This window comes from Neoarius graeffei, chromosome 17 (genome assembly GCF_027579695.1).
Source record: "Neoarius graeffei isolate fNeoGra1 chromosome 17, fNeoGra1.pri, whole genome shotgun sequence".
Classification (NCBI taxonomy): domain Eukaryota; kingdom Metazoa; phylum Chordata; class Actinopteri; order Siluriformes; family Ariidae; genus Neoarius; species Neoarius graeffei.
In genome coordinates, this window is record NC_083585.1 from 46,861,716 (window position 1) to 46,880,601 (window position 18,886).

The following is an 18,886-nucleotide window of genomic DNA, read 5'->3' on the forward strand; positions in this document are numbered from 1 at the left end:
ACCGAATAGGCCGATAAGTATAATATTTAATTGTAATTAGTTGCCAATACGAGTCACAATATAAGGTTACTAAAACTGAAGACGTAATTGAATAACACGTTAATTAAGAAATAAAGCAAGTTTAAAAATGACTTCAGATCTCCTTTAAAACAGTTTTATTAGTCCACTAGCTTGTTGGACAGTTGACAGTTTGTCATTTAAGGGCGATAGAAGGATGTAAGTGCAGGAAGAGTTTTATTATAAGCATGCTAGCAAACAGATCCACAACAGAGACAAAGGCAGAGTCAAAAAACAGGCAGTGGTCAAGTGAGGCACGGGCAGGATATCAGAGATAATACAATACTCACAGTCCAAAAACACAAATGGGGTCAAAACCAGAAACACGATATAAGACATAATGGTTTCGCAAAGTCTGTGTGTTCCTAAAGGCCTCTGCATGCTCTTGCGACAAGGCTTTCGCAGAAAGCTTTTCGCAGACAGTTGTAATTTATCGTTGAGTGGGGAGTAATAGGTGTGCGCGATGTTATTCACTGCTACAACGCAAGGGGGCGCGAAGTCGCGAAATCGCTAGGAGTAGTTGGTGGGTGTGGTTAGTGGAGTGTTTATCCTCCGGTTACTTATAATGACTAGAACTGGAGTCGTATAGATGTACGTACTTCCTCACTTCCTCGATCAACCGCTCTTCGTGCTGCTCCATCTTCGCTCGTGTTTTTAAAAATGGCGGTCATGAAAACAAACCAAACCGGGAAAGTAGGGAAGCGGAAGTGCGTGTACAGCGGATGTAGAGTGGACCAATCAGAGCCCTCTTGTCTGCAACGCTGTCTGCGAGGCTTCTGCGGTGGTCACAATTTTTGGGAGGTGCGCGCAGAGCGTCTGCGAAGGTGGGGGGGCTACGCAGACGCTATCTGCGACTCCGTCTGCGAGGACTGCGTTGTCAGCATAAATTGGCCTTAAGAGTCTTTATATATATGCGCTGTGATTGAGCTCTAAATCAGGAACAGGTGCATGGTGATTAGTCCTAATGGCATGTGCGCTTTGCAGCCTATATCTCTGCACTCCAAGCTCTAAAAGCGTGTGGACGTGACTGATATAACCAGACAACTGTTTGACATATCAAGTTTGATATTCGATTATAACTATATAGTAATGATGGAAAGTGAAAGCACTGGTTCACTGCTGAACACCAGGCACCCAGCAGAGTCACACCATAATAAATGTTGTGGTGTTGTTTCTGGCGCATGGCATGTGGGGTCAAAGAAAGGAATAAATATGTATTCGTAACGTCGATGTGAATCTCATTGTTGGTATCACTGTCAGTCAATGCAGCAATTTATTGATGTGAAATACACTGCTCTACATAATTCAATGGTTCATATGCTATAATATTAATCTATTCATGTTGATTTTGTGCCCTTGCAAATATTTTGCTCATACACTCATCGGGATCTCTTATTTAGGCAGTGCCTAAATATATTTAACAGTTATTCCACGAAATGGAGTTGTACATGAGCTGATAACTGACAAGGAGCATAGCACCAAGTTGGCTATAAGCCATGCACAACAAGATTGAGTGGAATAGCTGTTTTATTCTATCCACATTCACTGGCTTTTGAGAAACAGAACATTTTTATTTTTAGCAAATCTGATAAACAAAAACTTTATACAAAGCATCCAACAAAATCTTTTCCACTTAGAATGTAAACAAACTGGCGAAATGACAGCAGCAATTTGTGAAAAATGCTATAATAATAATTCTTGAAAAATAAAAAAAGATACATTCTTTCCATCAAATACTTTCATTCCGTACTTTGTTGCTTTTTTTTGTATTTTGGGGGTTTTCTTCTTCTTCTTTTGGGTTTTTTGGAAGTTGGCAAACCAACTTAAAGTTGCATTACTGCCACCAACTGGGCTGAAGTGTGGTGGAACAGGAGATATTGTCGGGGAAAAAACAAACACACACTACATTCTTTTATCTATTTCTGTTTCTTTTAAATACTTGACAACAATTTATGGGGTTTTGTTTTTGAGTAGAGTTTTTATTTTGTTCTCGATTGGTTCAACAACATGCTTCACAATTTTGTTTTTCTCTACTCGTAATATACAACCCCAATTCCAAAAAAGTCGGGACACTCTGTAAGCTGTAAATTAAAACAGAATGCAATAATTTGCAAATCATGGAAACCCTATATTTCACTGAAAACGGTACATTGGCAACAAATGTTGAAACTGATACATTTTATTGTTTTTTGAAAAATATATGCTCGTTTTGAATTTGATGTCAGCAACACGTTTCAGAAAAGTTTGGACAGGGACATGTTTACCACTGTGTTGCATCACCTCTACTTTTCACAACACTCTGTAAATGTTTGGGAACTGAGGAGAGCAATTGCTGTAGTTTTCAAAGAGAAATGTTGTCTCATTCTTGCCTAATATACAATTTCAGTTCCTCAACAGTTCGGGGTCTCCTTTATCATATTTTGTGCTTCGTAATGCACCAAATGCTTTAAATGGGAGACAGGTCTGGACTGCAGGCGGGCCAGTTTAGCACATGGACTCTTTTACTACAAAGCCATGCAGTTTTAATCTGTGCAGAAAGCAGTTTGGCATTGTCTTGCTGAAAGAAGGAAGGCCTTCCCTGAACAAGATTTTGTCTGGATGGCAGCATATTGCTCTGAAACGTGTAGATATCATTCAGCATTAATGATGCCTTCCCAGATGTACAAGCTACCCATGCCATGTGCACTAATGCACCCTCATACCATCACAGATGCTGGCTTTTGAACTGTCCACTGATAACAAGCCAGATGGTCCCTCTCCTCTTTAGCCTGGAGGACGTGGTGTCCATGATTTCTAAAAAGAATTTCTACTTTTGATTCATCAGACCTCGGGACAATTTTCCACTTCACCTCAGTCCATTATAAAAGAGCTCGGACCCAGAGAAGGTGGCGGTGTTTCTGGATATTGTTTATATCTGGTTTTAACTTGCATTTATGGATGCAGTAATGAAATGCTTTCACAGACGATGGTTTTCTGAAGTGTTCCTGAGCCCATACAGTGATTTCCACTACAGACATGTGTCTGCTTTTAATGCAGTATCTCCTGAGGGCCTGAAGATCACAGGCATCCAATGTCAGTTTTCAGCCTTGTCTCTTGCATACAGAGATTTCTCCAGAGTCTCTGGATCTTTTAATGATATTATGTACCATAGATGATGTGATCCCCAAATTCTTTGCAATTTTACATTGAGGAACGTTATTCTTAAATTGTTTCACTGTTTGTCCATGCAGTCTTTCACAGAGCGGTGAATCCCTCACCATCTTTACTTCTGAGAGACTCCGCCTCTCTGGGATGCTCTTTTTATACCCAATCAAGTTACTGACCTGTTGCCAATTAATCTAATTAGGTTTTTTGTTTATTTGTTTGGTTTTTTAGCATTACACAACTTTTTCAGTCTTTTGTTGCTCCGTCCCAACTTTTCTGAAACATGTTGCTGATATCAAATTCAAAATGTTCATATATTTTTCAAAAACAATAAAATTTCTCAGTTTCAACATTTGATACGTTGTCTTTGTACTATTTTCAATGAAATATAGGGTTTCCATGATTTGCAGTTCTTCACATTCTGTTTTTATTTACGTTTTACACAGTGTTCCAACTTTTTTGGAATTGGGGTTGTATGAGCTGATAGCCTAATAGTAGATTAGCCAATCAGAGCACGCAATTGCTTATATACAGTGACTGTGGATAGAATAAATATATGTATTAGGCTTTTTCTTCTTCTGTATTTTGTATTTTCTACATTGTCGAAAAATACTGAAGACATCAAAACCATGAAATAACACATCAGGAACATATATGGAATTATGTGGTAAAAAAAAAAAGTGTTAAACAAAATAAGTTTCATATTTTAGATTCTTCAAAGTAGCCAGCGTTTACCTTGATGATGCTTTGCACACTACTGGCATTATCTTAACCAGCTTCATGAGGTCGTCACCTGGAATGCTTTTCAATTAACATGTGTGCCTCGTGAAAAGTCGTTTAGTGCAATTTATTGCCTTATTTATGCGTTTGAGATCAAACAGTAAACAGTAAATAATAAAAATACAGTAAATATCCCTATTCCACAACTGTAGTAATCCATATTATGTCAAGAAGCGCTCAACTAAGTAAAGAGAAACGACATCCAGCATTACTTTAAGACATGAAGTGACTTAATTAATAAGAATAAAGAGAAACCACTGAATTAGAAGGTGTGTCTGGACTTTTGACTGGTGCTGTAAATAGTGATGCCTTGCTTGAAGTTTTCGGTCTTTACAGCTTTGAGCAGAGAATAGTTAATAAGTTAACATGCATTTCAATGAGAAATTGGAGGAAGGCCTGATATTTCCCAACCTAATATTAGCCGTGTAATGACATCTTCCATGCATTCATATCCCTGACATTCATCGCAATACATTTCCAAATATGGCAGCAGAACTGACAGCAATAAAGATGGACTTTGATGTCATTGCAGGTTTTCCAAATGTTACTCAGGCAATAGTACACACACTGCCATAAAATCATGCTTTTGAAGGGAAGTTGGTATGATTTGGAGGTGGTTTTTGATGTAAATAATTGTGGACATGCACAAGCAGAGCAGTATTGAATGTGCAGGATTTATCAATGTCAATTCAGCACAGGGCGGCACGGTGGTGTAGTGGTTAGCGCTGTCGCCTCACAGCAAGAAGGTCCGGGTTCGAGCCCCGGGGCCGGCAAGAGCCTTTCTGTGCGGAGTTTGCATGTTCTCCCCGTGTCCGCGTGGGTTTCCTCCGGGTGCTCCGGTTTCCCCCACAGTCCAAAGACATGCAGGTTAGGTTAACTGGCGACTCTAAATTGACCGTAGGTGTGAATGTGAGTGTGAATGGTTGTCTGTGTCTATGTGTCAGCCCTGTGATGACCTGGCGACTTGTCCAGGGTGTACCCCGCCTTTCGCCCGTAGTCAGCTGGGATAGGCTCCAGCTTGCCTGCGACCCTGTAGAAGAATAAAGCGGCTAGAGATAATGAGATGAGAATTCAGCACATGCTCATGCATGTGTGATAAATGCCAATGTTCTTATGCTGGTGGGTTTTACACACAGAAGTAAAACTTATTCTGTGCACACTTTGATAAATGAGTCCCCCTTTTTTTTTGTTTGCTATCCCCTCGGCTCTGTAGACGGTTAGTATTGTTGATTTTAGTATTATTTTAGTGTGTCTGTTGGCTTGTTAATTGGCACAGATGTGTAGTCATGAGGGGTTTTATGCCCCCCTAAGCTGTGAAATCTGTGGGAAGAGCTTATAATCAGGTGCTGGTTGTTGCAGTTAAAGGAACCCTGGTTGATTAGTTAGTGTAACTCAAGTTACACTTTCTAACCTAACCGTACACAAGCTATCCTTGCTTCAATTACGACTGGACTTCTGGCTGCCTAAGTATCACCTCCACCTACCTGAAGGCACTTATCAAACTGCACGCCACACCATGTTTATTTCACAGCTTGACTTGACCTACCATCCATCAAGATACAATGAAGATATGCATCAAAATATCTCTGTTCTGGCACTCGGGTGGTGGAATGAACTTCGGAGCAGCTGAACAGCTGAGTCACTGACTGCCGTCTAATGAAGACTAAAGACCTAGTTCCTCACCAAACACTTCAATAAGCCATAAATAAATACACAAAATCTTGTGTTTTCGTTGCTGTACTAAATCCTTGTATTACATCCTCTCGAACACAATTTTCAAGCTAAAATCTACCTTGCAAATAAAATACATTTTAATTTGGACCGATAGATTTTAAAACATGCAGCTTTCAATTCTCTGTTAATGGTTAATATCATGATATTTTATTCATCTCTGCAAATTGCTCCCTAAATAGAAACCCCTTTGTTACTTCAGCAATAAAGGACAATATAGCACTATTAGGGACCATAGACCTTTAATAGAAACAGTTTAGATGTCATCTAAAGATCAATTTTGATTCCTCTGTAGCTAAAATTGCTTTGCTGTTCACAGTAGAAATCTTGTCTGGAAACCATATTGATAAAATGGTCTGAGAATTTACTGATAAAAGAATTTGGTGAGGGATGGCGCAATGGGTAACGTTGGCACCTCACGGTTCAATCCTGAGCTCAGGTTACTAACTGTGTTGAGTTTTGCCTGTTCTCCCTTTGTCTGCATGGGCCTCCTTTGGGTTTTTAGTTTTTCTTCCCACCTCAGAAAAAAATGCCAGTAGGGAGACATTTGATGTATAAACATCTCATCTCACCTCATTACCTCTAGCTGCTTTATCCTGTTCTACAGGGTCGCAGGCAAGCTGGAGCCTATCCCAGCTGACTACGGGCGAAAGGCGGGGTACACCCTGGACAAGTCGCCAGGTCATCACAGGGCCGACACATAGACACAGACAACCATTCACACTCACATTCACACTTACGGTCAATTTAGAGTCACCAGTTAACCTAACCTGCATGTCTTTGGACTGTGGGGGAAACCGGAGCACCCGGAGGAAACCCACGTGGACACGGGGAGAACATGCAAACTCCGCACAGAAAGGCCCTCGCCGGCCACGGGGCTCGAACCCGGACCTTCTTGCTGTGAGGCGACAGCACTAACCACTACACCACCGCCCCTGATGTATAAACATTGTAACTGAATTAGTATAAATTAAGTTTACATGATGTGTTTCCCTAAAATTGAAGTTGAAATTCAAATTCCATGTTATAAGATGACAAAAAAAAAATGGCCACATTTGTAAAATGTAGGTATAACATGCAATTAGTGAAGGCTGGATACCAGTGGCGAGCTGTTACTATTAGAGCTGAGACTTGAGCTCAGCCAAAACTTAGCCAGACACAACAAAAAAGCAACAGGGCAAAGGATTTTGCAAGGGATTAGTGGCAAGCTGCCAGGTAGCTCTGTTGTGTGCCGTTGTCGATGTTGATTTTAAAAGTAACTGAGTAAATTACACAGGGAAATTAATACTTAAGTTTGAGTGAAAAATACTGTAGCGAGCGTGTGTGGAAGAAGAGTCTGGAGACAGAAATCTTAGTTTCTCAGTCGTTAGCCTGTGCTACTTGCTCTTGATAACACTGGCTTGACCGCTTTATTAGCATCCGATAACACTACTGATGAACGCTACACCGGCTGGAAGGTGACTTCACTGCTGCACTGATGGCGCTGAGTCACGGTTAAGCTTGTGCTGGCCTTCGAAAAGGCTGAGGCTAATAAACTTTTGGTCCCTCCCACTATAAATCAAAATCTGATTGGTTAATTCATCTGTCATTTCTGACATAAACATACACTGTCATGGCCTTCTGTCCCGCAATGAAGTCCTAACCAATGAGTGAGCCGGCTCTAACCTCTTCTCAACCTAGAGACAACAAACAAAAAATTCTCACTGGATAACTCGATTTTAATGTTTTCAGGACAGTAACCCTTTCATTTCTGAAGCACATTTGATAGAAAATAAGACCAAATTAGAAGAGAATGATGATAATGAAATTATGAAAGAATGAAAGAAATTAAATATAATATTTGAAATGCTAGGGCGGCACGGTGGTGTAGTGGTTAGCGCTGTCGCCTCACAGCAAGAAGGTCCGGGTTCGAGCCCCGTGGCCGGCGAGGGCCTTTCTGTGTGGAGTTTGCATGTTCTCCCCATGTCCGTGTGAGTTTCCTCCGGGTGCTCCGGTTTCCCCCACAGTCCAAAGACATGCAGGTTAGGTTAACTGGTGACTCTAAATTGACCGTAGGTGTGAATGTGAGTGTGAATGGTTGTCTGTGTCTATGTGTCAGCCCTGTGATGACCTGGCGACTTGTCCAGGGTGTACCCCGCCTTTCGCCCGTAGTCAGCTGGGATAGGCTCCAGCTTGCCTGCGACCCTGTAGAACAGGATAAAGCGGCTAGAGATAATGAGATGAGATTTGAAATGCTGATACTGTATGTTTGGGCCTTCTCTGAATGCCTAGAAGGCCCTGATGGTTCCCCTCTGCTGGATACAGTGTACGCTTTATTCGGGGCAAATCTAAGACTCATTGTAATGTCCAGGGCAGGGGTTAAAACAAAGACAAACTAAAAAGATCCATAATCATGGTCAAAATTATACTTTTATACTATACACAGAACAGAACTTGGATTTAATGCTAAACATATACAGTAAGACACAAAATATTATGACATGACATAGTATAAGTACACCAACTAATCATAGGTGAGACACTGAACAGGTGAACACAATCAGGTAACAAACCAATAGCAGAGACAGGACTATAACAGAAACCAAAGCACATGACATGAACCCAAAATTAAATAACATGAAAGCTGTGCTTGTTGCTCTGAGAACCACTCTGTATACTGAGAGGGGGAATTTGTGACAGTAGGAGACTGCAGTAATAACAATTTTCCCTCCTGCATTTCACATTACACCCGAGTTCACTACACCGTATACTATACCTTGCTTAATTTCACAGCTGTCATCGAGTTTGGGTGCTTATTGGGTCTCGGTCACTACCCAGTGCTGTTTTGGAGCAATAAATCACTCCATCTGGCAGACTTGTAGTACTTGAGTCCAGGACTCGGACTCGAGTCCGACTCGTGCCCTAATTTTAAGGACTCTTGACTCGACTTGGACTTGAGCACTGATGACTCGGACTTGTGCATTAACTGCATTCGGACTTGTAAATTGGAGGCGAGGACTCTGATTTTTTCTTTATTTTTTGTAACGTGCCATAATAATTTGGCATAAGATATTCATATCTGCATTAATTTTTACACTAATTTCATGCAAGAGTGTCACACCTGTGTGCCTTGGCGCATGCATCAGACAGACTCTCAGGCGCCAAGTGGACTCTCATGGGCGCCGTAAACGACTTGCACCTGCACAGGATTAAGGCGCAATCAGTGCACCTATGTAAAAACACACTTACTTTACGAAGTATTGAGTTGCTTTGCTGACACATTACCAAGCCTTATTTCCTTGTTTGGTTTCCTGATACCTGGTTTCCTGTTTCTCATCTTTGATTCTGCCGAGTCTACGATAGCCTGTTTGTGCCTCGCACGACCTATTGCCTGTTTCACTGTTTTACGATTTTGCCTGCCATTCTGGACTGTTTATCTGTCTTCACTTGTATTAATAAACACACCTTCTGCACTTACATCCGTCCCCCAACCATCTCTGACAGAATACTTCACACTCCCTGACAAAGAGAAGCACATTCACCTGTTCATACATCATGTTCAGGAACAAACTAATGTTAATGGTGGTAAAACAGCCACCGTCAAATGGTGCGGTTGGAGTCTTGTTTTCAGACTCAACTCAGATCAATAGTGGACTCGACTCAAAATTTTGTTAATGACTTAGACTTGAAGACTGGGGACTCGAGACTGGACTCAGACTCAAGGTTTAGTGACTCGACTACAACACTGCTACCTGGAAAACCTTTGTCTATTGAAAATGTGTGCAAAATACCACAAACACCTTAGTTTGTGTGCAAGGTCTCCCTGCGATGAACTGCAGTTCCATTCAGGGTGTATTCCCATGTCATGCTCAGCGTTCACAGGCCAGACTTCGGATCAACTATGGCCCTAACCTGGATAAAGTGTTCAAACCTTACAGACAGCAACCTCCTATAGACCCCTTCGCAGTAAACGTCATTCATACGTAAGCGGAAATCGCGCGCGCAGCCTGGACCCAAAAAAGACTCAGAAATGCCTAGTTGTTGTGTTGTCGGGTGTCAGAATCGTAGCAGTGATGGGGTTAAAATGTTCAGAATTCCAGCAGGATCTCACCCATTCCAAAAAAAATCGCGACGTCTATGACTACAAGCCATCAAACGTGTAGACCGGGATGAAAGCACTATCAAAAATGCGCGGGTTTGCAGCGCCCACTTCATCACAGGTAAGATCAGGCTATTTATTAAATCTTTCTTTTTTATTCTTTCTAGTCTTCGTTTATTGATGTAGCAAAATACTTTGGTAACGTTTGTCTGATTAGCTGGTCATAGTTACACAATGTAATGAATATTGTTAGCATGTTAACTTAGCTTTGCATGCAGTTTTGTTTGTAGGAGAGCTCTCGCTTGACTCAAGCAGTCCAGATTTTGTGCCATCATTATTTGTGTATGCCGAAAATCACAATTTTAAAGCAAGGATGGAAAGGTAAAATTGCGTGCCCTCGCTCTAAATGCCAACTTACGTTGACTGCTCTAACCTACTGTAGCTCCCGCCCCGTTCAGTTTCATTTCTGCTCTCTGCCTCTCGCTTTTTACGCAGCTCTGATTTCTCTTAGCTGCACTCTTTACACTATCATTCCTTTCATGCCACTCCCTCCTGCAAATTGCTGTTTAGTGTTGGTATTTGCTGTTGTAGCTAAAGCCACATTGCCATCACATCACTGGCATAATTTGATTAAAACAAAATGAATATGAATGTCCCATTGTTAATCAAGTTGTACATGCCCGCACATAACATAATCATATGCGTCTAAAGACTTGTAGGCACGAAGTTTTTCGTGGGTGTACAATGAAGTCTTGTCAATAAGGTACGAGTATATATCTGGCCATTGTATACCAGGGAACTTACTAACATCGTCCGTCCACTCTTTAATTAAATACGGATCCGGTAGGCGATGTCCACTTGTTAGAGTTAACTTATTTATGTAGCATTCTCGATCTTGTAACGACAATTGTTTGGCATAATCTGACCGCTCATAATGCCGGTCTATGGGCAGCGCCATTGTTTCCGAGTCCAGGCTGCGCGCGCATCCTGGCAACGGTCGGTTTGTTTACAAACATGCGAAGGGGTCTATATAATATAAACTATAAATAATATATTCTATATGCTTTCTTTTTGGAATGATGAAACTTCTTAGTGTTAATGTGGAGCAAATTTTATTCCGACCACTTTTTTTCCTACCCTTCTTGTACGGCAGTTTTTGACCCCATGTCTTGACCCTAAACCAAAGTCAATTTGTCCATCCTGCCTGGAAATAGTGTGCTTCCATACAGCTTTTGAAAAGAGACACCCTTTCCTCTATCTTCTCATTTTTCTTTTGTTACATTGCCCCGTTAAAATGAATAGAGATTCAGGATCAAACTCTTCCTGCCTGATCAGACTTCATCAGAGAGCCACCAAACGTCATACAACTGTCACGTCTGTACACGTTGGCTCCTTGGACTGCAACTCAAGCACAGCACTGCACTCTAGCTCATTACAACTAATTCCCATGCACCTGTTCCTGATCAGAGAGCAGTCCCAACTCGCGCTTATAAGGACTCTCAGTGCACACAGACTTTGCAAATGCTCTGTACCCTGTGTCTGAAGTTACCAAGCCTTATATTCTGCGTTGCTACCCTGGTTTTTGACTTTGTTTTCTGTTTCCCGAGCACGCATTTCTTAACCTCTGATATCCTGTTTGTGTCTCGCCTGATCTCTGCCTGTTTATGTTAATGCTCTTTGCCTCACATTTTGATTCTACTTGCCAGTATGCCATTAATAAAGATCTTTCTGCACTCATATCCGTCTATCACCTCATATACAGTACATGGCAACACACTTTATGCCAGCTCACTCAAGACATTCATGAAATCAACTATAACCTGCACTTGTCTTCTCATCTCATCTCATTATCTCTAGCCGCTTTATCCTTCTACAGGGTTGCAGGCAAGCTGGAGCCTATCCCAGCTGACTACGGGCGAAAGGCAGGGTACACCCTGGACAAGTCGCCAGGTCATCACAGGGCTGACACAGACAACCATTCACACTCACACCTACGGTCAATTTAGAGTCACCAGTTAACCTAACCTGCATGTCTTTGGACTGTGGGGGAAACCGGAGCACCCGGAGGAAACCCACGCGGACACAGGGAGAATATGCAAACTCTGCACAGAAAGGCCCTTGCCGGCCACGGGGCTCGAACCCGGGCCTTCTTGCTGTGAGGCGAGAGCGCTAACCACTACACCACCGTGCCGCCCCTGCACTTGTCTTTTTCTTGCTTTTTGTCCATCCATTTTACTCCCATTAGCAGCAATGCAGTTTTGGTCCCAATGAAATTAATGAATGAATGAAGTTTCAGAATCAAAGTCGTTCTGCTCAGTCACGCTTCACCAGAGAGTCACCAAATTTCATTTTGAAGTTCAGAACCATTCACCTGACATACACATCTGTCCATCATGAGCTACACTCATCTTTTTTTTCCGCACCGGAGCAATCACATCGTATTTTCTTGCAGAAATGCATCTCTAGTTATATCTGTGATTGTGTGATCATCTATTCTGTCGTCTTTTCCTTACAGTGGAGTGGCATCCTAAAGCCAACGAATCCTGTTATAAGTCTCATCTCATTATCTCTAGCCGCTTTATCCTGTTCTACAGGGTCGCAGGCAAGCTGGAGCCTATCCCAGCTGACTACGGGCGAAAGGCGGGGTACACCCTGGACAAGTCACCAGGTCATCACAGGGCTGACACATAGACACAGACAACCATTCACACTCACATTCACACCTACGGTCAATTTAGAGTCACCAGTTAACCTAACCTGCATGTCTTTGGACTGTGGGGGAAACCGGAGCACCCGGAGGAAACCCACGCGGACATGGGGAGAACATGCAAACTCCACACAGAAAGGCCCTCGCCGGCCACGGGGCTCGAACCCAGACCTTCTTGCTGTGAGGCGACAGCGCTAACCACTACACCACCGTGCCGCCCCCTGTTATAAGTAAGTAAGTAAGTAAATAAATAAATAAATAAATAACCTTTTGTGAGTGTGAGGTTTTTGAGATGCAGTGAGTGTTGTTGAGCTTAAAAAATGACTTGTGACTGTTTTCCTTACTCAGCTCCTGCTATTGCGGAACTTTCTAATAATATGAGCTTAGGTGCTATTTTTTAGCTGCTTCCATAATTTGATTGCCCTTTTTATATCTGTATGATTAATGGATATCAGTATAATTCTGCCCTGCATGCACTGTTTGCAGTTTTACTGTGCACTGATTGCATGTTCTTAGCGTATGGTTCATATAGGGACTCTAGTCAATGTTCCTCCTATGTGCCAAATTTGTAACTGGTACATGAACCACACACATCTGTCTCTCTCTCTCTCTCTCTCTCTCTCTCGCTCACCTTTGCTGCTCCACTTCCCCTCCTGCTGCACTAAGTGCCCGTGTAGCCGATTTAAAATGCCAGTGCGTGTGTTACATTAACATTACTTTGGCTGAAAGGATTATACATCAACAGAGTGAAATACAGAGGCTAATTTACCACAGTAATTGCCATCATTTTCCTTCTCTCATGATCAGACGCTGACATTTGAACAGATCCTCATCTCTTTCATCTTCGCGTGTGTATGCACAAGGTGGTTTTTGTGGAAATTGATTAGGGCAGGCTGACAAAGGGCAGAGAGCGAGATGGAAAGACAGCAAAAGAGAGATGGGGGAAAGAGATGGCAATACTAAAGAGGTCATTTAGCTTTAAAGATTAGGGAGGCGAGTGAAAGATTGAGGGCTTAATGAAACTTTTAGCCCTGGAGCTTTCTCAATCATAACAGAGAGACAGAGGATGAGAGAAAGAAAGGCTAAATTTGAGAAGAAGAAAAAAAAGCAAGAATATTGCAATTTTATATTAATGACAGGAGAAATAATTGATCTGTTCATGATTTTCCTTTGACAGATTCTTCAATAATGTATAAAACATCAAAGCCAGATTTATCCATACAACCCCGATTCCAAAAAAATTGGGACAAAGTACGGATTGTAAATAAAAATCGGAATGCAATGATGTGGAAGTTTCAAAATTCCATGTTTTATTCAGAATAGAACATAGATGACACATCAAATGTTTAAACTGAGAACATGTATCATTTAAAGAGAAAAATTAGGTGATTTTAAATTTCATGACAACAACACATCTCAAAAAAGTTGGGACAAGGCCATGTTTACCACTGTGAGACATCCCCTTTTCTCTTTACAACAGTCTGTAAACGTCTGGGGACTGAGGAGACAAGTTGCTCAAGTTTAGGGATAGGAATGTTAACCCATTCTTGTCTAATGTAGGATTCTAGTTGCTCAACTGTCTTAGGTCTTTTTTGTCGTATCTTCCGTTTTATGATGCGCCAAATGTTTTCTATGGGTGAAAGATCTGGACTGCAGGCTGGCCAGTTCAGTACCCGGACCCTTCTTCTACGCAGCCATGATGCTGTAATTGATGCAGTATGTGGTTTGGCATTGTCATGTTGGAAAATGCAAGGTCTTCCCTGAAAGAGACGTCGTCTGGATGGGAGCATATGTTGCTCTAGAACCTGGATATACCTTCCAGCATTGATGGTGTCTTTCCAGATGTGTAAGCTGCCCATGCACATGCACATGCACTAATGCAACCCCATACCATCAGAGATGCAGGCTTCTGAACTGAGCGCTGATAACAACTTGGGTCGTCCTTCTCCTCTTTAGTCCGAATGACACGGCATCCCTGATTTCCATAAAGAACTTCAAATTTTGATTCGTCTGACCACAGAACAGTTTTCCACTTTGCCACAGTCCATTTTAAATGAGCCTTAGCCAAGAGAAGACGTCTGCGCTTCTGGATCGTGTTTAGATACGGCTTCTTCTTTGAACTATAGAGAGTTTTAGCTGGCAACGGCGGATGGCACGGTGAATTGTGTTCACAGATAATGTTATCTGGAAATATTCCTGAGCCCATTTTGTGATTTCCAATACAGAAGCATGCCTGTATGTGACGCAGTGCCGTCTAAGGGCCCGAAGATCACGGGCACCCAGTATAGTTTTCCGGCCTTGACCCTTACGCACAGAGATTCTTCCAGAGTCTCTGAATCTTTTTTTTTAAGATTCTTTTTGGGGCTTTTTTCACCTTTACTGGATAGGACAGTGTAGAGACAGGAAATGAGCGGGAGAGAGAGACGGGGAGGGATCGGGAAATGACCTCGGGTCGGAATTAAACCCAGGTCCCCGGATTTATGGTATGGCGCCTTATACAACTGAGCCACGACGCCCCCAGATTCTCTGAATCTTTTGATGATATTATGCACTGTAGATGATGATATGTTCAAACTCTTTGCAATTTTACACTGTCGAACTCCTTTCTGATATTGCTCCACTATTTGTCGGCGCAGAATTAGGGGGATTGGTGATCCTCTTCCCATCTTTACTTCTGAGAGCCGCTGCCACTCCAAGATGCTCTTTTTATACCCAGTCATGTTAATGACCTATTGCCAATTGACCTAATGAGTTGCAATTTGGTCCTCCAGCTGTTCCTTTTTTGTACCTTTAACTTTTCCAGCCTCTTATTGCCCCTGTCCCAACTTTTTTGAGATGTGTTGCTGTCATGAAATTTCAAATGAGCCAATATTTGGCATGAAATTTCAAAATGTCTCACTTTCGACATTTGATATGTTGTCTATGTTCTATTGTGAATACAATATCAGTTTTTCAGATTTGTAAATTATTGCATTCCGTTTTTATTGACAATTTGTACTTTGTCCCAACTTTTTTGGAATCGGGGTTGTACACTAATATGAAGCTTAAATAGCTTCATTGAATTGCAAAATAATAAACAGTACAAAATAGCTAATGAAGAACAAAGATCATAGGTTAAAACCATCTTTTTTTTCCTTTTTTTTGAAAAATGCATTTGAATTTTAAAAATGGTTCAATTACTTAAAATATTAATTAGGTATGAAACACAATGCCACCATCTTTAGCTGTATTTATATTTGTTTAATGCTCCAAATATTCATTTCTGTATTCATATTTTAAACCAGAAGCAGCCATGGGCTAGACCACAAGTATTTTTTAGTTATAAACTGCCTTTCAGATTTTTCAAGTTCAGGTCATAAAAATAATTTTCTCCAACACACAGTTATTTTTGTTTAGTGGACTGAAAGCTACTGAATTTGAAATCACATACGCCCAATTTTGTTAATTTTTTAAAATTAATGAATTTAGGGCCACGTAGTCCTAAATTCTCCACTATTTTTTCCTGCTTCACCATGACACAATTCAAGATACTACGTTATGCATCACGTGGTGGGCTTTCCCCGTTCGCACAAGGCATTGTGGGATACAAATTTGAAATAGGAGAGAAAAACAGAGGACGTGAGTGTGTGAATGAAACGTGAAAGACCGACTACAGTAACGGTAAGTGAGAAGAAAAGATGTTATGTTGCGAAGGAAAGGAAATGCAGGACCAAACTAATAAATATCGGTGGTCAGCGAGCACCTCGGTGTGATCAGCTGTTCGTTTAGTGACAAAAAAGATGTAACTGTCAGTGCACGCTCAAAGGTACGTAAACCTGCGCATGCGCACACACACATGGACTTCCTCTGTCTGCGTGACTGCGCGAAGCCGGCAATTTCATGCACGTTATTTGCTTTAATCCCCTCAAATTAAATAACTTCCCAGCCACGGAATGGCATGATATTTTGTGAGATATTACAGAAATAAACATACATCACAATGACCAAATTTCAGAGTGAGCTAAATTTCACCGATTTTATGAAATCGAAAGGTCGTCTCGCTTTAACCAGATGCCCTGTAGAAACACACTACTAAACATTCTGTTTTTGATCTAATGTGACTGCATAATGTGGGGCATAAGCTAATGTGGGCGAAGCCATGACCTAATGGTTACAGAAGCAGCTTTGGGGCCAAAAGGTTGCCGGTTCAATTCCCTGGACCAGCAGGAATGGCTGAAGTGCCCTTGAGCAAGGCACCTAACCCCAGGCTGCTCTGGGTATGCTGTACGTCGCTCTGGATAAGAGCGTCTGCTAAATACCATTAATGTAATATATAAGCAAGCTTAGGACTAACTAGTTAATTAATAAGCATTACTATGACCTCGCCTATAGTAACTAACATTATGCTCACTACTATAGAGATCATATGATCAAGCTTCTGACTGGTTAATCACTTGTCATGATTGTTCTGTCATTATTTTCTAAAGCCAACCAGACTTTTAGAGACACACGCTGACATATTTCTCTCTCCTTTTGTCCTTGTCCAATCAAAAGTGCACGTCTGTCCACTAGCTCACCCATCATGCCATTCTCTCTGAGAGGACTCAGCTGTCCATGGATAACCTCGGCCCTGTGTCATCCCTCAATCCCAGGTTACCGCTCATCTTGTATTTCCTTCATGACATGTATAGACATATACACAAACAAGAACCCCCACTCCTTCCTCTTTTATCTTCCTCTCCTCTCTCTATCCGTCTCTCACTCTCACCTGTTCCAGTTTCCAGTGAAACTCGGCCGGTCTGAAAGAGGAGCTCTGGGTGTAATCTCTCCTCAGTAGAAACACCAGTCTGCAGTTGTGCACATACAGAGAGTAATGATGTCTGTTCATCTCTGGAGAGAGAGAGAGAGAGAGAGAGAGAGAGTATTAATTATCAGGCAAGGCCAGTAACTTGAACTTGAACTAAGTGATAAAGTGAACAGGGCCAAAGGAAACTGCTGATATAGTCATCCTCCCTTGTATTCTCCTCCTCCTCCTCTCTCCCACCTTACTCACTTGTTCTTCTCCTAAACCTTGCTGTCTTCTTGATTCTTTTCTCATCTCACCTCACTTCACTGTTGTTATTAGAATTAGGATTTTTTAAATTAGTTATAATTGGCATCGATTTTCCAGTTAGGTTTGGTTTTGTTGTTTCTATAATTGTAAAAGGTGTAATAATTCATATTTTTTCATGGTGCGGTTTCCATCAAATCCTGCGCTCTGATTGGCTGGCGAGCGGGTCGGTATCATATGATACGGATCCCAGTTACGGACCCCGGTTATGGACCTCTGACGACTCGCTAGTTCACAACAACAACAAACATAGTAGAATTTTTTGTCAACATTTATCTTTTTTTATAAGATTAATTTATAAGATTATCAAAAATCTTATAAATTTTTGCCAGCATTTCTCAGGAGAATAGCATTAATTTTACAGCATGGATAGCGATAACGACAGTGTTCACAGCGAAAGCGAGTTTTACTACCCTGAGGAAGAAGAAATAAAAGAAAACATTTCAGGAGAAAGCTAAAAACCTCTAACTTGCTAACGCCGAGCAAAAACATTGGCTGAATCCTGAATGACTCAATTTTGTATAAATAGGGGACTACATAGGTGGCAAAATGTAGTTTTTTTTTCCTGCCATGGAAGTGCACTTGTATACCGAGGAGGAAGCCATTTGCATTACAGCCGTGAATGAGGATTCAAAATGGTGGCTTGCCTCGGCTCGGTTTTCCCTTTCGGGCGCTCTCGTTTTCTGTTAGAATTTGGTAAAGAAAAAAATATACATATTATTTACCAGCTTAAGGTCGGTCTGTATGGTGAAATACCATGACCTCAGCCTTGAATACTGACCTCGGCCCAGAGGGCCTTGGTCAGTATTTTCAAGACCTCGGTCACGGTATTTCACGATACGGACCTCCCAGCTGGTAAATAACATATATATAGTATCAGTTTTATTCACCATATGTCTAGATACAGATTAAAATTTTTGAAATATTTTTGAGTCCAGTCTTTACAGAGAACATGCTGCTTGCAGTATAACAACCTTGGAAGAGGCACGACTTATTTATGAAGCCATTAGTGGGTAACAAGTCAAAAAGTAATACTTTATTTGGATGAATGTGGACTCGAGATATCTCAGTATTCCAGCACAATGATTGTAGCTTAACTCACTCAAAGTGAAGTCAATGTAACAGACATAAGCATGCAGTTACACAAACAAAATACATTATTATAAATGTATGTTTCAAGGATAGCCCTGCGATGATCTGGCGACTTGTCCAGGGTGTACCCCGCCTCTCGCTCATAGTCAGCTGGGATAGGTTCCAGCTTGCCCGCAACCCTGTACAGGATAAGCGGCTACAGATAATG

General features: G+C 41.5%; 1 protein-coding gene across 1 annotated transcript in view; it reads right to left on the bottom strand.

The window, feature by feature from the left end:
• Nucleotides 1-18,886, bottom strand: part of clstn2b (calsyntenin 2b) — a gene marked incomplete at its 5' end in the record, with an annotated part of 375,601 nt that overhangs the window by 135,964 nt on the left and 220,751 nt on the right. The window contains one exon of the mRNA XM_060897678.1: nucleotides 17,245-17,366. Within this exon, the coding sequence (XP_060753661.1) occupies nucleotides 17,245-17,366 (122 nt within the window). The remainder of the gene's footprint in view (nucleotides 1-17,244; nucleotides 17,367-18,886) is intronic.